At 38.5% G+C, this 23,547-nt stretch overlaps 1 protein-coding gene and 1 long non-coding RNA gene across 2 annotated transcripts in view; one reads left to right on the top strand and one right to left on the bottom strand.

The window, feature by feature from the left end:
• Window positions 1–21,249, bottom strand: part of SYT10 (synaptotagmin 10) — an 88,119-nt gene extending 66,870 nt beyond the window's left edge. The window contains exon 1 of the mRNA XM_082352213.1: window positions 16,158–21,249. Within this exon, the coding sequence (XP_082208339.1) occupies window positions 16,158–16,308 (151 nt within the window). The 5' untranslated portion in view covers window positions 16,309–21,249. The remainder of the gene's footprint in view (window positions 1–16,157) is intronic.
• The window catches only part of LOC309610004, a 263,329-nt gene that overhangs the window by 103,226 nt on the left and 136,556 nt on the right, over window positions 1–23,547 (top strand). The gene's annotated exons all lie outside the window — the stretch shown is intronic.

Genomic DNA, 23,547 nt, shown 5'->3' on the forward strand with positions numbered 1-23,547 from the left:
ACTGTGAAACCATTTAGACCTGGGTTAAAATGTCAACTCCACCACTGTGTGACTTTGGGCAAATTGTTTAGACATTAAGAGTCTCAGTAAAATGGGGGAATTTATATTTATTTCACAGGAATGTTGTGAGTTTTATATAAGGAAATGCATGTAAATTATTTAGAATCATAATTTGCATAAGTGCAACAATAGGTTGCTACTATTGTCAACTATTTTTTTTTCTTTAAACAAGAGTACCTAAGGGAAAAGAGGCATAGATATGGATTGAGTATGGATTGAATGGTGATTCACAGATTAGTTAGAAGAGAAACTAATCTTGTAATGCTATTTAGTACTGAAAGGAGTGAATTTGCTTATAATGGAGACCAAAATTTCTGAGTAAATATTAATGTTTCAGGAAGTTAATAAATAACATTCTATTTTCCTACTCAGTTGTGCTCAGAGAAACTGTGCAAGCAGGTAGCAATTAAAAAAAACAGGTGAATATCAGCTTAGGTCCATTAGAAAGTGGACTTGCTAATATATCACCTTGAATTAACTAGACTAGCCCATACAGTCACAGTCCTGGCTGGACAACCACATGTGTTCCCCATGGGTACTTGACCCTATAAAATCTACTACACAGAGGAGTAGAGAATATTTGTTTCCTGAGGATATAAAGCTTATAACTCAAAGAAAAGGGGGAAACAGGTAAGTCATTTCGTAGGGATGGGGTAGGCCAAGATTCCATGATTATCCTATCTTGTAGCTCCTTCTATCCAGAAATGTAAAGCAAGGGGGGAAGAGATTTCCCCACAACAGTAAGAAGTGAAAGAAGTTGCATTAGTTGGAATTTTACTGAGAAAAATAAAACTAAAATTATAAAAAGAAGCTTATTGCATTACACACTTTTTACATTGCTTATTATTGAAATTATGACTAATTATTAAAAGTATTTAAAAAACAAAACCAATAGTTTAATTCTTAGGTCTTTATGGCATTTTTTTTCAACAAAATTTGTTTAACAAGATAAAAAAAGAATTTGACTATCAAAAGATTAAGGGAGGATCTGTGAGAATTTATAAAGTCATCAAAATGCTTAAAATGAGTTTTTATGATTCAGTATTTAGCTATGACATGAAGGATGTTATGAGTTTGGACTTAGTTCAAATTCAAATAAGTAGTCCCAGGAACATTTTTAAGTCAAGGTATGAAATGGTTGAATATGCATTTCAGAAATAACCTTCTGGCTAGGGAGAAGATAAGAGTGGAGGCCAGCTAGAAGATGAAAAAATAGTTAACAGATTATAGTAGTCATCCACATGAGAGATTATAGTGGTTCTGAACAAGGGTGGCTGAAATGCGAAAAAGAGCACGTTGGGAAATCAAGGCTGTAGTGAAGGAGTGTGAAGATTGAAGGACAAGAATGTGATTCACTGGGAGACAAACAGGTTGTTGAAGTGAGGAAGACAATGACTTCAGCTTCAGCTGTGTTGGGTTTGGAGTACATACCCAACATGCAAATAGAAATTTTGAGTAAGCTGTTGGTCACTGCAACTCAAGATAAAATTGAAGGACTTTCTTAAATAGTAGAATCTGAATCCATGAAAGAGAAGATAAAAGCTCCTTAACAGATTCCTGAGGACACCGATAATAAAAGAAAGAGAACTTTAAAGAACAAAGAGCCTGCATAGAAGACTGGGAAAGAGTAGAAGTATGAAAAAAAATGAGATCAATGTGCTTTCATAGAAGTTTAGAGAATATTTTAAGAAGTGGTAAACAGTATAAAAGTTAAAATAAGTTCAATTAAAACAAAGGTTGGTAAGTATCCATTAACTTTAACAAGTAGGTCTTTAGTGTATTCGAGGAGACTAGTGAAGCAGAGACTGTTAAACAGATGAATGTGGTTTAATGAATAAATGGGAGTGAGGATGTGAATTCTGTGAGTGTAGATAGTTTCTTCAGGATATTGTATTCAGGAAAGGGGGAAACAGTAGCACATGGAATTGATGATGTTTGGATGTGCAATATTTTAGCATGTTTTAAAATTTATGGGAAGGAATCAATAGACAAGAAGAGATAGAAAATTAAGCAGAATGAATAATTAATAGTAAAGTCTCATAAAAGGTGACCGTGGGTGGAGTCTGAAGCAAAGGTGAAAGGATTGGATCACGTCTTCCTTTGTAAGAAAACGAGGATGGGCAGGAGACCTTCAAGATGGCAGAGGAATAAGACGTGGAGATCACCTTCCTCCCCACAAATACATCAGAAATACATCTACATGTGGAACAACTCCTACAGAACACCTACTGAATGCTATCAGAAGACCTCAGACTTCCCAAAAGGCAAGAAACTCCCCACGTACCTGGGTAGGGCAAAAGAAAAAAGAAAAAACAGAGACAAAAGAATGGGGACGAGACCTGCACCTTGGGGAGGGAGCCGTGAGGGAGGAAAAGTTTCCACACACTAGGAAGGCCCTTCACTCGTGGAGACGGGGGGTGGTTGGTGGGGGGGAACTTTGGAGCCACAGAGGAGAGCACAGCAACAGGGGTGCAGAGGGCAAAGCGGAGAGATCACCGCACAGAGGATTGCTGCCAACCAGTACTCACCAGCCAGAGAGGCTTGTCTGCTCACTTGCCAGGACAGCTGGGGGCTGGGAGTTCCAGCTTTGGAGGTCAGATCCCAGGGAGAGGACTGGGGTTGTCTGCATGAACACAGCCTAAAGGGGGCTAGTGCACCACAGCTAGCCAGGAGGGAGTCCGGGAAAAAGTCTGCACCTGCCTAAGAGGCAAGAGACCATTGTTTCAGGGTGCGCGAGGACAGGGGACTCAGAGCGCCACCTAAATGAGCTCCAGAGAAGGGCACGAGCTGCGGCTATCAGCACAGACCCCAGAGATGGGCATGAAACGCTAAGGCTGCTGCTGCAGCCACCAAGAAGCCTGTGTGCAAGCACAGGTCACTATCCACACCTCCTGTCTTGGGAGCCTGTGCAGCCCACCACTGCCAGGGTCCCGTGAACCAGGGATAACTTCCCCGGGAGAACACACGGTGCACTTCAGGCTGTTTCAATATCACGCCAGCCTCTGTCACCACAGGATTTCCCCGCATACTGTACCCCTCCTTCCCCCCAGCCTGAGCAAGCCAGAGCTCCCTAATCAGCTGCTCCTTTAACCCCATCCTGTCTGGGTGGGAACAGATGCCCTCAGTCGACCTATACGCAGAGGCAGGGTCAGTACAAAGCTGAACCCCAGGAGCTGTGCGAACAAAGAAGAGAAAGGGAAATTTCTCCCAGCAGCCTCAGGAGCAGTGGATTAAATCTCCACAATCAACTTGATGTACCTTGCATCTGTGGAATACCTGAATAGACAATGAACCATCCCAAAATTGAGGTGGTGGACTTTGGGAGCAACTGTAGACTTGGGGTTTGCTGTATGCGACTGACTGGTTCCTGGTTTTATGTTTATCTTAGTTTTGTATTTAGAGTTTATTATCATTGGTAGATTTGTTTAGTGATTTTGTTGCTCTCTTCCTTTTTTTAATTAATTTATTTTTTTAAAATGTAGATATATATATATATTTAAATTTTTTCTCTGTAACTGTGTATATGTATGCTTCTTTGTATGATTTTGTCTGTATAGCTTTGCTTTTACCATTTGTCCTAGGGTTCTGCCTGTCAGCTTTTTCTTTTATCTTTATTTTGTTTTTACTATTCTTTTTAGTGCTTGTTATCATTGGTGGATGTGTTTTTGGTTTGGTTTCTCTCTTCTTTCTTTCTTTCTCCCTTTATTTCTCCCTTTCATTCTCCCGTTTCTCCTCCTTTTCTTCCTTCATTTCCCTTCCCTTCCCCTCCCTTCCCTTCCCTTCCCTCCCTCCCTCCTTTCTTTCTTTTTTGCTTTCTCTCTTCCTTTATTTCCCCCTTTTCTTCTGAGCCACGTGGCTGACAGGGTCTTGGTGCTCTGGCAGGGTGTCAGGCCTGTGACTTTGAGGTGGGACAGCTGAGTTCAGGACATTGGTCCACCAGAGACCTCCCAGCTCCACGTAATATCAAATGGCAAAAGTTCTCCCAGAGATATCCATCTCAATGCTAAGACCCAGCTCCACTCAACAACCAGAAAGCTACAGTGCTGGACACCTTATGCCAAACAACTAGCAAGACAGGAACACAAAACCACCTATTAGCAGAGAGGTTGCCTAAAATCATAATAAGGTCACAAACACCCCAAGACACACCACCAGACATGGTCCTGCCTACCAGAAAGATAAGATACAGCCTCATCCACCAGAACACAGGCACTAGTTCCCTTCCCCAGGAAGCCTACACAACCCACTGAACCAACCTTAGCCACTGGGGGCAGACACCAAAAACAATGGGAACTACAAACCTGCAGCCTGCAATAAGGGGACCCCAAACACAGTAAGTTAAGCACATGAGAAGACAGAGAAACACACAGCAGAAAAGGAGCAAGGTAAACACCCACCAGACCAAACAAATGAAGAGGAAATAGGCAGTCTACCTGAAAAAGATTTGAGAGTAATGATAGTAAAGAGGATCCAAAATCTTGGAAATAGAATGCAGAAAATACAAGAAACGTTTCACAAGGACCTAAAAGAACTAAAGAGCAAACAAACAATGATGAAAAACACAATAAATGAAATTAAAGTTTCTCTAGAAGGAAACAATAGGAGAATAACTGAGGCAGAAGAACAGATAAGTGACCTGGACGATACAATAGTGGAAATAATTACTGCAGAGCAGAATAAAGAAAAAACAGAATGAAAAGAATTGAAGACAGCCTCAGAGGCCTCTGGGACAACATTAAATGCACCAACGTTCCAATTATAGGGGTCCCAGAAGAAGAATAGAAAAAGAAAGGGACTGAGAAAATATTTAAAGAGATTATTGTTGAAAACTTCCCTAATGTGGGAAAGGAAATAGTCAGCCAAGTGCAGGAAGCACAGAGAGTCCCATACATGATAAATCCAAGGAGAAACATGCCAAGACACATATTAATCAAACTATCAAAAATTAAATACAAAGAAAAAATATTAAAAGCATCAAGGGAAATACAACAAATAACATACAAGGGTATCCCCATAAGGTTCATGGTTGATTTTTCAGCAGAAAGTCTGCAAGCCAGAAGGGAGTGGCAAGACATATTTAAAGTGATGAAAGGGAAGAACTTACAACCAAGATTACACTACCCAGCAAGGATCTCATTCAGATTCGACAGACAAGTTAAAAAACTTACAGACAAGCAAGAGCTAATAGAATTCTGCACCACCAAACCAGCTTTACAACAAATGCTAAAGGAACTTCTCTAGGCAAGAAACACAAGAGAAGGAAAAGATCTACAATAACAAACCCAAAACAATTACGAAAATGGTAATAGGAACATACATATTGGTAACTACATTAAATGTAAATGGATTAAATGCTCCCACCAATAGACATAGACTGGCTGCATGGATACAAAAACAAGACCCGTATGTATGCTGTCTGCAGGAGACGCACTTCAGACTTAGGGACACATACAGACTGAAACTGAGGGGATGGAAGAAGATATTCCAAGCAAATGGAAATCAAAAGAAAGCTGGAGTAGCAATTCTCATATCAGACAAAATAGACTTTAAAATAAAGACTACTACAAGAGACAAAGAAGGACACTACCTAATGATCAAGGGATCAATCCAAGAAGAAGATATAACACTGGTAAATATTTATGCACCCAACATAGGAGCACCTCAATACATAAGACAAATGCTAACAGCCATAAAAGGGAAAATTGACAGTAACACAATCATAGTAGGGGACTTTAACACCCCACTTTCACCAATGGACAGATCAACTAAAATGAAAATAAATAAGGAAACACAAACTTTAAATGATACATTAAACAGGATGGATCTAATTGATATTTATAGGATATTCCATCCAAAAACAACAGAATACAATTTCTTCTCAAGTGCTCATGGAACATTCTCCAGGATAGATCATGTCTTGGGTCACAAATCAAGTCTTGGTAAATTTAAGAAAATTGAAATTGTATCACGTATCTTTTCCGACCAAAATGTTATAAGACTAGATATCAATTACAGGAAAAAATACTTTAAAGAATACAAACATATGGAGGTTAAACAATACACTACTTAATAACCAAGAGATTACTGAAGAAATCAAAGAGGAAATCAAAAAAAAACCTAGAAACAAATGACTATAAAACACGATGACACAAAACCTATGGAATTCAGCAAAAGCAATTCTAAGAGGGAAGTTTATAGCAATAAAATCCTACCTCAAGAAACAAGAAACATCTCAAATGAACAACCTAACCTTACACTGAAAGCAATTAGAGAAAGAAGAACCAAAAAAAACCCCAAAGTTAGCAGAAGGAAAGAAATCATAAATATCAGATCAGAAATAAATGAAAAAGAAATGAAGGAAAACATAGCAAAGATCAATAAAACTAAAAGCTGGTTCTGTGACAAGATAAACAAAACTAGCAAACCATTAGCCAGACTCATCAAGAAAAAAAGGGAGAAGACTCAAATCAACAGAATTAAAAATGAAAAAGAAGAAGTAACCACTGACACTGCAGAAATACAAAGAATCATGAGAGATTACTACAAGCAACTATATGCTAATGAAATGGACAACCTGGAAAAAATAGACAAATTCTTTGAAAAGTACAACCTTCTGAGACTGACCCAGGAAGAAATAGAAAATATAAACAGACCAATCAGAAGCACTGAAATTGAGACTGTGATTAAAAATCTTCCAACAAACAAAAGCCCAGGACAAGATGGCTTCACAGGTGAATTCTATCAAACATTTAGAGAAGTGCTAACACCTGCCCTTCTCAAACTCTTCCAAAATATAGCAGGGGGAGGAACACTCCCAAACTCATTCTACGAGGCCACCATCGCACTGATACCAAAACCACACAAAAATGTCACAAAAAAAAGAAAACTACAGGCCAATATCACTGATGAACATAGATGCATAAATCCTGAACAAAATACTAGCAAAGAGAATCCAACACACATTAAAAGGATCATACACCATGATCAAGTGGGGTTTATCCCAGGAATGCAAGGATTCTTCAATACATGCACATCAATCAATGTGATAAACCATATTAACTAGTTGAAGGAGAAAAACCATATGATGATCTCAATAGATGCAGAAAAATGTTTTAACAAAATTAAACCCCCATTTATGATAAAAGCCCTGCAGAAAGTAGGCATAGAGGGAACTTACCTCAACATAATAAAGGCCATATATGACAAACCCACAGCCAACATCGTTATCAATGGTGAATAACTGAAACCATTTCCTCTAAGATCAGGAACAAGACAAGGTTGTCCACCCTCACCACTGTTATTCAACATAGTTTTGGAAGTTTTAGCTATAGCAATCAGAGAAGAAAAAGAAATAAAAGGAATCCAAAATCAGAAAAGAAGAAGTAAAGCTCTCACTGTTTGCAGATGACATGATACTATACATAGAGAATTCGAAAGATGTCACCAGAAAACTACTACAGCTAATCAATGAATCTGGTAAAGTAGTAGGTTACAAAATTAATGCACAGAAATCTCTTGCATTCCTATACACTAATAATGAAAAATCTGAAAGAGAAATTAAGGAAACACTCCCATTTATCATTGCAACAAAAAGAACAAAATACCTAGGAATAAACCTACCTAAGGAGACAAAAGACCTGTATGCAGAAAACTATAAGGCACTGATGAAAGAAATTAAAGATGATACAAATAGATGGAGAGCTATACCATGTTCTTGGAAGAATCAACATTGTGAAAATGACTCTACTACCCAAAGCAATCTACAGATTCAATGCAATCCCTATCAAACTACCAATGGCATTTTTCACAGAACTAGAACAAAAAATTTCACAATTTGTATGGAAACACAAAAAACCCCAAATAGCCAAAGCAATCTTGAGAAAGAAGAATGGAGCTGGAGGAATCAGGCTCTCAGATTTCAGACTAGACTACAAAGCTACAGTAACCAAGACAGTTTGGTACTGGCACAATAACAGAAATATAGATCAATGGAACAGTATAGAAAGCCCAGAGGTAAACCCATGCACATATGGTCACCTTATTTTTGATAAAGGATGCAAGAATATACAATGGAGGAAAGACAGCCTCTTCAATAAGTGGTGCTGGGAAAGCTGGACAGCTACATGTAAAAGAATGAAATTAGAACACTCCCTAACACCATACACAAAAATAAACTCCTAATGGATTAAATACCTAAATGTAAGGCCAGACAGTCTTAGCAGAAAACATAGGCAGAACACTCTATGACATAAATCATAGCAAGATCCTTTTTGACCCACCTCCTAGAGAAATGGAAATAAAAACAAAAATAAACAAATGGAACCTAATGAAACTTAAAAGCTTCTGCACAGCAAAGGAAACCATAAAGAAGATGAAAAGACAACCCTGAGAATGGGAGAAAATATTTGCAAATGAAGCAACTGATAAAGCATGAATCTCCAAAATTTACAAGCAGGTCATGCAGCTCAATATCAAAAACACAAACAACCCAATCCAAAAATGGGCAGAAGACCTAAACAGACACTTCTCCAAAGAATATATACAGATTGCCACGAAACACATGAAAGGATGCTCAACATAATTAATCATTAAAGAAATGCAAATCAAAACTACAATGAGGTATCACCTCACACCAGTCAGTATGGCCATCATCAAAAAATCTACAGACAATAAATGCTGGAGAGGGTGTGGAGAAAAGTGCACTGTTGGTGGGAATGTAATTTGATAGAGCCACTATGGAGAACATTATGGAGCTTCCTTAAAAATCTAAAAATAGAACTACCACATGACCCAGCAATCTCACTACTGGGCATATACCCTGAGAAAACCATAATTCAAAATGTGTGATGTACCAAAATGTTCATTGCAGCTCTATTTACAATAGCCAGGACATGGAAGCAACCTAAGTGTCCATTGACAGATGCATGGTAAAAGAAGATGTGGCACGTATATACAATGGAATTTTACTGAGCCATAAAAAGAAATGAAATTGAGTTATTTGTAGTGAGGTGGATGAACCTAGAGACTGTTATACAGAATGAAGTAAGTCAGAAAGAGAAAAATAAATACTGTATGCTAACACATATATATGGAATCTAAAAAAAAAAAAAATGGTTCTGAAGAACCTAGGGGCAGGGCAGGAATAAAGATGCAGACGTAGAGAATGGACTTGAGGATATGGAGATGGGGAAGGGTAAGCTGTGATGAAGTGAGAGAGTGGCATGGACTTATATAAAGTAACAAATCTAAAATAGATAGCTAGTGGGAAGCAGCCCCATAGCACAGGGAGATCAGCTCAGTGCTTTGTGACCACCTAGAGGGGTGTGATAGGAAGTGTGGGAGGGAGATGCAAGAGGGAGGAGATATGGGGATATATGTATATGTATAGCTGATTCACTTTGTTATAAAGCAGAAACTAACACACCATTGTAAAGCGATTCTACTCCAATAGAGATGTTAAAAAAAAAAAAAGAAAAGGAGGATGGTTCTGGAATCAGGTAAGTTTATAGGTATAGGCAGGAAGACAAGGGAATTCTTGTTTGTAAGTACAATTTTCTCTGCAAAATAGGAGTTAGGGTCCACTGCCAGTTATTTTGGGATATTGGGGAATAATTTGGAATATTTAAACAGAGTGGGGAAAATCTGATATATGAACTTTAGAGAACAGGAGAAAATTGAATAGGAAAACAAAGGATGTCTGGTCAGAAATGAGGGTTCTTTTGATATTGGAGACTAAGAGTGATACTCATCTGCCTGGTTTTAAAACCTCCTAAATATTCAGTTTCTTTGGTGTAGGAATAGAGAAGCAGATGAATTTATCCATGAATGAGCACCCTCTACCTTCCCAGGAGAATGCGATAAACCTCAAAGGAAAAATGATTGCAATGAATAAATGATGTATCATAAGTATGATGCAATATTTGTTGACAGGGAATTCACACAGAGGTAGAAAACTGAATGGAGTTTCCAAATGAGAAAGATAAAAGCATAGGAGCTCTTCGTTGACGCTCGGAATATTTGAATTTATAATTCTAAAATAATACTGTTTAACATAATGACTAGTGTTTGAGCATGATCATAAAAGAAATGAGGTAAGGTGGAGAGGAGGAGAAGATAAAAGAAATGAGGTAAGGTGGAGAGGAGGATCTCTCTAGATCAAAATTTTAACGTCTCTGGATAATTAAAAAGAATCCATTATATGTCATTCATCCAATTATATCTTGGTAAGAATTAGAGTAAATGAAATTTCAAAAATTAGATTAGACTCAAAGATAATCAGGTTTAAAATTGCTCAAACTGTGATTTGACTACATACATATGCATAACTATTGCTTCCACCGGTATGTATCTACTTATCTATCTGTCTGGTTGGCTGACTCTATATCTCTGATTGATTTGTAGCTATAAAGATCTTACTCTTTTATCATGTCTTAATATCTCAAAATAAAGTGACATTGTTCTGAATAAAACAGGAAAGACCACTCTCATCAGCAAACAGAATAAGCCAAAAAATGCTAATTCCTCAGAATCTTTTAGTAAAACAGAACTTTGCTAAAGTCTAACATTTGCATGGTCTTAATTACTATGGAATGTAAATACTGTTAGGTCTAATTACCTATTAACCATGCAGATGGCTATGATGCAGAAAAACATAGGCCAATTTTCATGCTCTCAATTCCAATTACTACTGCCTTAGTTGATAATCTTATCTGTGTCTTTCTGCATCATTTTTTAAAATTTTAAAATTCTAGTTTTTTAATTTCTCAAAATGTACAAAGAAGTAATTTCTCAATTAATCAGAAATTATAATTTCTTGTATATTCCAAGTCTTTTGTTTCTTTGGTTGTCCTCATTGTTGCCTGATGACAGACCATGTTTATGGCAACATTCTGCAGAGAACAAGAGGTAATAAAACTCAAACCAGCAACTCTTATTCAGAGAAAGCTGAGGAAAGCTGCCTCTAAAACGAAAATTGGAATTACCTTTGAAGTTAACTTATTTATACTCTTCATATGGTGTTATTATTATAATGGGGCATAATTCTGATTTCTACAATAAGGGACCAAATAAATAGTGACTTAAACAAGATAGAAGTTTATTTCCCTCTCATTTAATTAATTGGCTCAGCATAAGAAAGCAGGGCAAATACATCAGCTTCAGGTGTTTGGAATCCTGGTTTCTTCCATATTTTTACTTTTCTATTCAAAGGTTTTTGCTTTCTCCTTAAAGTCCAAGATGGCAAGCTTAATGTCTACATTCCAGGCAGCTGGATGAAGAATAATAAGCTTGTTACAATTGCTAATAGCCATTAAGTAAGTGTGTCATAGTTTTCTCTGTGTATGTGCTAAAGCAAATACATCAGCATCAGAAGTCGCAGAATGAGTCTAAATCAGCTTGGAAGAAAATACTGGAGAAAATAGCGAAGCAGACCCATAACCCTCATAAGCCAAACTTTTGTTGGGTCAGATGAGTTTGGCAACATTGCCAACATTCGACATAACTGTACAGCTAGCTTTAGAGCACAGCAACACTAGATTTTATATCTTTTATAAATCCCTGCAAGGAAAAAAAATGCATCATTACTACTCTTGACAGCATTCTTGATGGTAAAGAGTCCAATAATGAGTGGATAAACAAAGGTATCACCAATTCTCAATCAAAAAGCCATTCAGAAGAATCAGACTCAAAACTTTAATTTTTAAATTATTTTAACCTATTTGTCTTTTATGCTTTCCTTTTTATATTTGTACAAGAGTGATATATGATATTAAAAATTTATGTCTAACTTTTAGAAGTTTTTCCATAAGTATAAAATAGAAATTCTATGTGATAAGAAAGCATAATTTAATTTGCATCCTTCTTTTTCCTTTTTTGGTATCATATAAAATAATGTTGTGTCTTGTAATCAATAGCATCTTAGATTCAATAAAATATGGTATCAAGTATAGTACCAAATATTGTGTTAAATTAGCCAAATTTATTTTTTAAATCTTTACATATATTCGTAATTGAGTAAATGATTTATAACCTGTGATTGTATATTAATTCTACATTTACATTAACTTGAACAACTGTGCACATTTAATTAATGGTACCAGTACCATTCTTATTAGTCAAGTAACTTCAGTGAAAGTGTTTGCCATATAAATACCTACTTGCTCCCACATCTAAGAAATTGAAGAACACACATGAATTTAGAAGAATTTGTTTAAATGTTTATTTTAGAATTTTTAGTACTAAATTAAAAGTATAAAAATGCAAATTTATAACATTAATTAATTAAATGTTTATTTAAAATATTTAAATTATGGTTAGGTCTATACAGTTGTGATGTGACTATGAGCTTAAGTGGGTTTGATTAGCTGAATTTATGAGGTCTGCTTTTCAAGCAACAAAGTTTCCTAAAACCTCATAGGGATTTGGATATGGAGAAGCAATTAAAGACTGACCAGAAATGAACTCAAATGCAGTTCAAATACTCTTATGTATATTCAATCACAGTATGTATGAAAAATCACATTTAAGGCCAATATATTGTTTTGTATTTTCCCTAAGCATTATAGCACTAAGTCTTATTATATCAATAAATTAATGAATTTAGTGGGTGATCTATCTATTTAGGGGGACAGGGAGAATCAGTGGCAAAAAGACTGCAAAAATCTGATTTTCTAAAAAAATGGCACATGATGAACTTTCCAGTGTACTAGTAATGTTGGCATCAATAATGTCTCTAAGAAAACTATTCCAAAAGAGTAAATTAAATAGTGTTGCCATCTGCAGTTAAGTTTTTATAAAGTTTACTAAAATATAGGATCTGTCAACTTAATTGCTTGATACTCAAGTCAATAACGCTGCTGCTGTTTCTGCTACTGCTGTAGTAGTAAATGGTAAAGAGAATGGTGAAGCTGCTCCTTACTGGCATTAAAAAAAACAGTAGGAGAATATCTTATTTATATATATGATTCATGACTTCTTTAAGGTAGAATAACTTTAGGATTACAGTCAACCCTCTGTATCCATGTTCTGTATCCATGGGATCAACCAACCACAGGTTGAAAATATTAAAAAAAAAAAAAATTCTAGGAAGTTCAAAAAACCAAAACTTGAATTTTTTACACAGGCTACTATTTACATTACATTTACATTGTATTTACAGCTATTAACATAATCATTTACATTGATTTAGGTATTAAAAGTAATCTAGAGATGATGTAAATTATATGGGAGGAAGCGCTGTAGGTTACATGCAAATACTACATCATTTTATATAAGGAACTTGAGCATCACAAATTTTGTTATCTGTGGGGGCTTCTAGAACAAATCCCCCATGGAGACCAAAGGAGGACTATACCTGAACTTCTCTGCCTCTACACCTATATGAAGGAATCTAAAAATATACACAATCTGGAAGCTTGCAATTGTCACTGCAACCTTAGAATAACTGACACCATCTGGGCAGTGCTGAAAGTAAAAAACCACTGTACCATTCAATGTCCATGTCCTCCTACCAATAATGTGTTTCTCATTAAACAAACAGTGAGTAGAAGGATCACCTACTGGAAATGTGTTTACGTAGGGATCTTTAATAAAGGACACAAGTACATAAGTTATAAGAATATTTACTTTAAAGAACAAAGTGAAGCTGAGTTGCTAATTAATATAATTAAAGATTTGGTAAATAATCTTTGATCCGTTTCATAGATATATATTGGTATTGGGAGTTTATTTGCAGATTAAAGTATTTTACTTCTAATTGTTGCATAGATTTACAAATGGAAAATGTAAAGCAATCTTGTGCATCTTTATATCGCATACACAACCTAGAAGGATGTATTTTCTAGTGACAGCCATTCAATAAATATTCATATATTAAATTGAATACCCCATTTGAATAGTATATATTTTCCCCTAAGGGCAGAAAAATATCCATGTAATTGTTTTAGACTATGTTTTGCCCACTTTTTGTTCCCAAGGGAAAGTCCAAAAAGAATTAGGATTACAACTACTTCTTGTAGTGCTTAGGATGAGCTCAGAACCCTTTCTACAATTCATATACTGTGCTTTACCTTAAGCTGATAATTGTGTATTTATAAAGATTTAAGAGCTAGTGTTTGTTTTCCAACCTTCAAATTTTCCTCATTATCAATCAATTTGAGACCCAGGAAACCACTATTCGGTGTATGATCACAAGGGGTGGTGGTGGGGTAGTGGTGGAAATCAGTAGTTTTATCCACAGTATCAACTGTTAAATGACCAAAGTACAGGTCTTTAAACTTAAATACTCTCATTTCTTTCACGTCACTTCCTTCTCTTAGTCTTATCTTTAGCAAGTGTATCATCAAAGACATTTCAGAGCAACTTATCCAATCACCACACAGGATTTTAAGTTCACTCTATTTTGAGTGTTTATCTCATGCTTAGCTACCATACACAAGACAAGCATATACACAATGTTCACCCAGTGCCTTCCACTAGTAGTTGAGTTTCATACATTCTTAGCAATTTAACACCTGCTGAATAAATGGAAAAGACTCTGTTGTGTTTATAAAAATTCACAAAATGTCTACGCTTCCAGAATATGTACAGAAGCAATTATGTATCATTCCGCTCCAGGGCCCAAATAGCAACATCTCCTCAGGTTCTGCCAAGTGCACACAGAAGCCTCTCGTGGTTCCTATTGCCAAGATCAGAGAATTTTAAAAGTGCAAATATTCCACTTAAATAATGGTATGCAAAGACTAAACCACATCTCTCCTCCACCTCAGTCCCCTCTCCCTTTGTCTTTGGTAGTAGTGGATGAGGGGATCACTAACTGTGACCTCTTTGCCTCCTCCCCAGCACAGAGTTCACCGTCACGTTCCACACTGAGCTACGGTCCAACTCTTACCTGTTGCCTTGGCTACCCTCAACCCACGAAGCCCTGCCAGGTGACTAAAATGACGGGAAAGTAAGGGGAAAGAAACAATACCCTACAGAAGGAATGATAACCTTCCAGCCCGATGACGAAAATCCCCAACCAGTGTTCGTCTCCCAAAGCAACAAGTGACCCTCTCACAAGGGACTCTTAAAACCACGCGGCCAGCAACTTCCGGAATCCATCTCGCCCGCGTCAACAGCACAACAGGCTGCACATAGCGCAGGTGGTAAAAAACCCTTTACCCCAAGCATGACCAAAACAGTGGCTCTGATACGCTCCCCACCCCCCTTTGAGAAAAATCTGTCACCTGAGACTTCTTTCCACCTCCAGATTTCTGAAGGTCGATGTGTCTCCTCCACCCCACCCCGTTTTTTCCCCCCAAGTTTCTTGAAGGGGCAGAGAGGGTGCCTGTGTTGGGGGGTGTATGAGCACGTGTGTAGAAAGGATTTATAACCCTTTGCCTCTGTTCCACGTAAATCTGTATGTGCACTGAGCCTTACCTGTCGCGTCAAAAAAATGGGATCCATAATCCCTGCTGTTGGGCCAACGTTGTCATGAAGCCCTATAAAGTCATATGTATTAAAGGGCTTTGCACACTGTCAAATGCTAGACAGCTTGCGGCCGCGGGTTATCCCTACAGGGATCTTTTCTGCTCTCGAGGGCCAAGGCAGCCCCATTTCCAACGCGGTTCTTTGCGTCCACGCCCGGATTCTTCCGCCCGGCCCCTTCCCCAAGCCACGACCCACCACCCGCGGTACAAGCTAGGACAGCCAGAGTCCGGGTGGCGAATGGCCCCCGCGGGCAGCGCTCGGCTAACAGTCGGACGCTGCCGCCCGCGCTCGCCCCTCCACTCCGGGAGGGAGATCGGAGGCGTGGGAGAGCTGAGAGAGGGGGGGTGCAGGCGCCTGGGAGCTAGAGACGGCGCCGGCGAGTACGGAGTGGACCGGAGAAGTGGAAGAAGCCGGGCAGATGGAGGCGAGGAGACAAAACCCGAACAATCCACGCTGGAAGTCGCCAGGAGCTGACCAGAAGGAAGGAGCGAGGTAGGATAGGAAAGCGCGGCGTCCCAAAGATGCGCCGGCGCCGCACTGAAGGCTCAGGACCCGGGAGCTTAGAGCCGAGAGGACGCGGGTCCCAGACGACTGGGGGGAGGTCGCGAGCGGAGCCCTCCCCCAATTACCTGCGGTACTTCCGCCCTGGCTGCCCCTGTCCGGGGGGAAGATGCTCGAGCATTTCTCCCACTCCACCTGGCCCGCGAAGCACAGCTCGGTGACGATGTGCAGCGCCTTCTGGCACAGACTGCTCACTCCGTCCTCCTTTTGGAAACTCATCGTTTGGCCTTGTTTCCCCCAGTTAGCCGTCCTTTCCCCTTCCCGTTACCTCTGTGCTGGCCCCTCTAGCGCCCTAAACCATAACCGGCCCTCGAGGACTTTGGCCGGAGAGCGCGCAGCTAAAAGGCGGCAATTTAGGAGCCCCAAGTTGGCCCCATGGCGGGAGCGGAGGGCTCGGGAGAAGGCGGAGAGGCTGGGGCGGTAACCAGGGCGAGGCAGAGGCGGCAGCGGCGGCTGCGAGGTTTTTGCCAACTCTCACGCGGCGCGAACGAGCCCAAGCGAGCTGGAGAGAGACCCGGCATGGAGTGCGGAGGGGAGGGGGTGGGAGACGTAAAAAAACTAAAGCCCTCGGCTGCTGCAGCGGTTGTGTTTCTGGCGGGTGCCTGATGGGGGCGCGTCCAATCGCAGCCTGACGCCGGCCCGGTGACCCCCAACAGAACGCGCCGTCCCCCTTCTTTAGTCCCCGGGGGAAGGGGGAGACCATGGGGGAGGGGCGGCCCGGCTCCCCTGCTGGGTTGTCCTGTTGAGGCTGGGGATGCTCTTCTGGGGGCACAGGAGGGCGAGAAATCTTGGTTTTCTCTGTACCTTTTTCAGCCTCCGTACACCAATCCCCTCTTCCCTCCAACGTGACTACGGATGTGCTCTATCCGGTTCTACTTTTCTGAAAAGTCATTCCAACTGAAAACAAACTGAAAAAGTTCAATTGAAAAAACCAGTAGATGAGTAATAAAACTAGATGTCTATAGAAAGAAGACATCCCAGGAAAGCATTTTAAAAATGATTGTTTAGAGACAGAATATTCAACCCAAGAGGTCTTTTTATTACTAGTAGTGAAATTCACCATGAGGTACATTTACTGATTACCCAGTTCAGTTTTTCTTTATGCATAAACAAACTGAATAGTCAAATTTTAATTGATTGCCTTTTTGATTTTTTCTTTGTTAAACTTAGGATATCCCAAAACAAAATATGTTATTTGTATTAATATTCAGTTAGGATTCTGTCCACTAATCTGGAATTGGCGATTGAGACTGCATAACCTGAACCCATTTATCACCCTTTCAAGTGACTTAAATACTGAAAAAGACAAGCCACAGTTGTTAAAGGGGAGGAGGGTTAATTTCAAATCTGTCACACACACCACTGCTTAACCTGAGGAAATTGTTTTCAGGTGTTTATCTCAGTCGAGGAGATGACTGAGGGGCTTGGACTCATAATTCTCTAATGCAAATGAATGATAATCACTAATGGAGCTAGAGCTACAAAATAATGTTAATAAACATGTGCCACAAGTTTACAGGAAATGCATTTACATTGCTTTTAAATTGTTTTCAGGCTGAGTTTGATCCCATATTATAACCTGAAGATTGATTTAACCTTTGTTAGGTAAGGATTCTTTACTTTAGAAGTGGAATATCCTGAATTTGTTCTTGTTGAGGAGGAAGACATTTCCCCCTACCCATCTTGATTCTTCAGGCTGGTCTACGAATTAAATTGATTTGAAGCAAATCAACAGGAGAAAAAATATGTATATAACATGTATACAGTGGGAGAGACTCAGGAAAAATGAGTAACTCACCAAAATGGCTGCAACCCTCACCTTAAAAGCCCTCTTCAGCTAAAGCAAAAAAGGGTGTTGGGGGTAGTGGTTTGGTACCTCGAAGGGGAGGAAGGCAATTCACATGGAGATGGGAAAGCAAATGCTTGGTAAACAAATGTGTTCTCGGCCATATGGAGACAAGAGAAATTTTAACAAACAGACCTTGCTAGGTTCCTCCCAGTCTACAAATCTAGTTCATACAATAGTTACCTATGATGATAGCTCCCTTCCTGGACTCCTCTATCTACGTTTTTTTAGGCAGCTAGGAGGAAGGTCGAAGTTTCTTCCTGAGTCTTTTTGGTACTGTTGTTTTCAGCTCAAAATAATCTATATGCCAAAGAGACATTTTGGGACAGCAGGTTTTGCTCCCGTAGAATAGGTTGTTTTATTTTAAACTGTTTGACAGTTTGTGATAAATTATTTCCTCTGTAAGGACACTGATAAAGCTTACTATAAATATTCAGCATAACATCCCAGTAGGGAGCATTTATTAGTTGAATCATTTTGACCTGATTCATAGGACAATTGGTATAACTAGGACTATTTTTATCGTGAATTAAGAGAAAGTAAAATCTGCAGGCTTCATTTCCTTTTTTTTTTTTTTTTAATGCACATCGATTTGGGTTTTTTTTTTTAGATCAGATTGACTAAAGAAATAATTTCACTGTGATTTAAAAAAATCTTGAATATCCACTATGTTTAAAGATAAGTGTTACTGAACAAGGGCTCCTGTGCTGATGTTACAGAAAGCCAAACTCTGACAGTGGGTGTTTGCAGCAAAGTAAGGATTTATTTGCAGGGCACCAAGCAAGAAGAACAGGCAGCTTATGCTCAAATGGCTTTCAGGCAAGGGTTTTTAAAGACAGTGTTAGGAAAGAAGGTCATAGGTTGTGTGATCAGCTTGTGGACATTCTTCTGATTGGTTGGTGGTGAGGTAATAGGGTGATGTTTTGGAAACCTCAACCTTCTGGTTCTAACCAGTCTGAGGCCTACATGCTTGTGGTCAGCATGTAGTCACCATCCTCCACCGGGGTGGGGGGGTCTTAGTTTCTACAGAATAACTTAAAGATACGCATCAGATTGTATATCTATCTTCAGGAGGAACTAGCAGTCCTGTGCCTCTATTGTCCTAATCATTAACTGCTTGAGCCTTCTCTTTGGAACTTAGTGAAGACCTTGAAGACTAATGCCTTTTTTTCTACAATCAAGAAATGGGGGACAGAGAGGAGATTCTGTACTCAGGAAGGCCCCTCAGGGTCCTGCTCAGTTTCATAAGTAACAGATTTTAGTAAGGCCCTTTCCAATTGTCCTTGCCCTCCAGTCCTCCACACTCTAGACTGACCCATATGAAACAACTTGTAATGTAATGCTGTGTTTTCATATTTACTATATGAGCTCTTGTGTGGGATGACCAAATCAGTGATTTTATACTACTTACTTGCTTATGTGGAGTAAGGCAGAATGTCTCTCTAATGACCCTCTTATGTTTGATTTCAGTGTTAAATATTATTAAGTAAGCAAATTCTGAAAATAACTTTCCTGGTATTTGTTTATGCTGTTCCTACTATTTGGTTGTTTATTACTATTCCTACTGCTGTGTTTCCACAACAAGCAGAGTTAATTTCACTTGGATATTCATTTTTCTGAATTCATTTGTCTGAAATATTTTTGCTTTCTTCTAAAATTAATACCATAAGGATTTGATTTATTTTAGGCCATCTAGAGATGGCATCTTTAGGCCATCTCACAGTTCATTAACAGGTGGGTCAAGTCAGGATTTTATGTCACTTATTAAAGCTCAGGTAAGAGTTTTGGGAAAGTAGAAACTGCATTGAAAGTCATTTTTTTTCAATGATGAAGGATAAGATGACAAGAATTTAAACTCACAGTCTTTAAATTTCTTTGCCAACTATTTTAATAAGAGCCTAATAAACAACACAATACAGATTTTCATATACTTCCTCACCAACACTCTGAAGGAGTTGCTAAAGTAGTAAGGAATGGGAGAACAGGTTAGGCTGACACTTACTGAACACCATTTGCTGTGTTAATGTGAGGCATTGATAGTCAAAAAATACAGGCTGTAAGGGTCTTTGTCACAGCTTCCTTCTGAGTGACCTTTGCATTAAGTAGAGGAGGAATTGGTTTGGGGGGGAAGATCCTATGAGAATTCCTGTGTGAGCTAAACTAGCCTCTTGAGTGGTAATTTTGGACATTCAGTACTCCCTGATTTCCCTGCTTGCTCAATGCTTTTCCAATTCTTTCTTTTTCCTCTTCCCATACCCCTTTCAAAATATGGAGGAGAGGGAGTTATCGTCTCAGGTAGAGATCTACCCGAGGTATTGGTGGATTTTCTGAGGAATTCAAGCCCAACCCTGGGGGACAGGACTCTTAGATCACTCTGAGGGACCACTCCAAAAATGTAAGGGAGGATCCAGGATATATAGGCGTTTTTGCAACAAAAACCAGGTAGTCTGAACATAAAAACATTACTGTTAAAGAAAACCAGATATCTTAAGTTAAGGAATTTGGCACTTTTCTATATATGGGAAGATGCAAGAGTCTGGGCTCATTGAAATCATTCCTTTGATATGCACCTTAACTATGTGGGGCCAATATTCTGGGTTTTCCCATCCTGAGTCTCCTCAGGGTGCACCTTTGGGGGGGTTGCTGCAGTGATTGACTGCTTGATGGCAGGCATCCTGTTTCTATCCTGAGTTCCCTCAAAGGCTCACCTTTGGGGTGGCTGCAATGTGATGGCTTGATGGCTGCAACACCCTTTGTTTACTGATATGGCAGTCAGCATGTTTTTTCACTCAAATAATTTCAAATATTACTTGATCCCAAAGACAGGAAGTAAGAGAGTGAGTAAATGAAGAAATATCAGAACAGCTGAGCTCACTCTGAAAATGAAGATCAGAGGCAAATATTACATTTTAATTTATTTAAAGCTTTACCACATTCCTTTTCTGTGTTCTATAGTAGCTCAGGTTCATAAGGGCCCAGTTCTAACTTCCTGTACATGCTTGAGCCTTCTCCGTATTTCTTAATTTGGAGAATGGCATCGTCATTCACACCCAAGTGGTGATGATGATGACCAGATTTCTGGCTTGCAGGCATGGGTATTGCTATTGAGAAATCCCATTCTATTCTGGCTCCAGATCCTTTTAATCAATCTGATTCATCACTCTGGAAGGTTTGGTGTCTTCTCTTTTTCCATTGTGTTCACTTGTTCATTTATCCTGACAGATATTCAGTGAGCATTTCAGAGACTCAATTTTGAGAAATTCTACTGATTTATTCCTTTGATAATCCTTTGCTTTCTATTTTTCTATATCTTTATCTTTTTCTATATCTATATCCATATCTATCTATTCTATATCTATATCTTTCTATTTCTTTCTTCCTGTCTAGAACTCCTTTATGTTGGATTTCGGACCACCAGGATTGAATCTTTTATTTTGTTATTCTTCTGCTTTCCATCTCTACCACCCCCTACTCTTTGCAGTTGAAATTTTGGGAAATTTCCTTGACTTTATTTTCTTTTTCTAAAGAAAATTGAAGTATAGTTGATTTACAATGTTATGTTAGTTTCTGTTGTACAACAAAGTTATTCAGATATATGTATGTGTATATATATATATATTCTTTTTCATATTCTTTTCTATTATAGGTTATTACAAGTTATTAAATATTGTTCCCTGTAGTATATAGTAGGACCTTGTTGTTTACATATTTTATATATAGTAGTTCATATCTGCAGATCCCAAACTCCAATTTATCCTCCCCCTTTCCACTTTGGTAACCATAAATTTGTTTTCTATATCTGTGAGTCTGATTCTGTTTTATAAATAAGTTCATTTGTATCATACTTTAGATTCCACATATAAGTGATATCATATGAAGTTTGTCTTTCTCTGTCTGATTTACTTCATTTAGTATGATAATCTCTAGGTCCATCCATGTGGCTGAAAATGGCATTATCTCATTCTTTTTTTATGGCTGAGTAGTAGTCTACTGTAGACATGTACCACATCTTCTTTATCCATTCATCTGTTGATGGACATTTGGGTTACTTCCATGTCCTGGCTATTGTAAATAGTGCTGCTATGAACATTGCAGTGCTTGTATTTTTTGAATTAGAGATTGATCTGGATATATGCCCAGGATTGGGATTGTTGGATCATATGGTAACTCTATTTTTAATTTTTTAAGGAACCTCCATACTGTTCTCCATAGAGGCTGCACCAATTTACATTCCCACCAACAGTGTAGGAGGGTTTTTTTTTCTTCACACCCTCTCCAGCATTTATTATTTGTAGACTTTTGATGATGGGCATTCTTACCTATGTGGAGTGATAACTCATTGTAATTTTGATTTGCATTTCTCTGGTAATTAGTGATATTGAGCATCTTTTCATGTGCCTATTGGCTATCTGTATGCTTGACTTTCTTTTATGAACTTTCTATTAAATTTCTACAATTTCAGCTATTATAGTTTTAAGATATGCATACTTTTTATTGATTGTTTTTGTTTCTTATTTCATGGACATATAGTCTGTACTTCTTTTCAGACCATGTTAATTGTTATCTTTAACTTTCCTCCACTGCTTCTGTCTTGTGTCTTTTCCCTCTGAATAACTTCTTTTTGCTCTAGTTTTATTGAGATATAGTTGACATATAACATTGAATAAGTTTAAGATGTATAACATAATGATTTATGTGTATATTATGAGATGATCACCACATTTTAGTGTATCATGAACTGTAGCAATGTAAGTATTAAAATACCAAAAGTGTGGATTAAAGAATACCATTCCCTCAATAGAAAAGAGAAAAAAGAAAACTACAAATAGTGATTTGGGCTTCGAGCTATGCTTTCATTTTGTGAAACTGGTATGTCAATAAACCAAAATTCATGCAGATCAAATGAGAGACCTAGAATTATCCATTAATGATTTGCAAAAAAAAGGCTTGTCATCTATTACACTCTCATTTTAGTAAATGATCATCCAGGGGTTCTTCCATCCAAAAATTTTACTACCACTGAAATTCATTTGTTCTGTCACTAGAGAACTCTGACTAATGCACTCTCTTAATCTCATCTCAGGTGGTCTGTCTCCTAATCTTGATGAGCTACTCTTGTCCCTTTAATCTTGCCTAAGGTGGTTTCTTGGCTGCTCCTCTCTTGATTAGCATCTGCTTGAATCTGCCCTTTGGAACTCAGGGAAAGTCATGGAGGCTGGAGTCTTGCCTACAAAGAAATGGGGAACAAAAGGGCCTCCATGCCGAGGAGCCCCACAGGGCCCCACTTGGTTTCATTACCCCCTTTTCTTTGATGGGGTGACGACTGCTCTGACTACTTCCTGCTGAGATGGGGTGTAGTCCTGCCTAAATTTGGAGGAATAGATACCGAATTAGAAATATTTGAGTTCCAAGTCCCAGATCCAAGTCTTATATGATTAAGATATCAGTCCCTTAGGAATAAGCCTGAAACCCGGTCCAGACTTGGCACTTTGGAGAGACTTGTAGCCAGTTGTTTTCAAACCATTCCCTGTATGGGGAAAACCCATTAAGGCAATCCTGAAGACCTGGAAATAGGAAGCTGACCACATATCTAGCAGTTAAAATTATTGAAA

The sequence above is a fragment of the Balaenoptera borealis genome, assembly GCF_965194805.1.
Source record: "Balaenoptera borealis genome assembly, chromosome: 13".
NCBI classification, from domain to species: domain Eukaryota; kingdom Metazoa; phylum Chordata; class Mammalia; order Artiodactyla; family Balaenopteridae; genus Balaenoptera; species Balaenoptera borealis.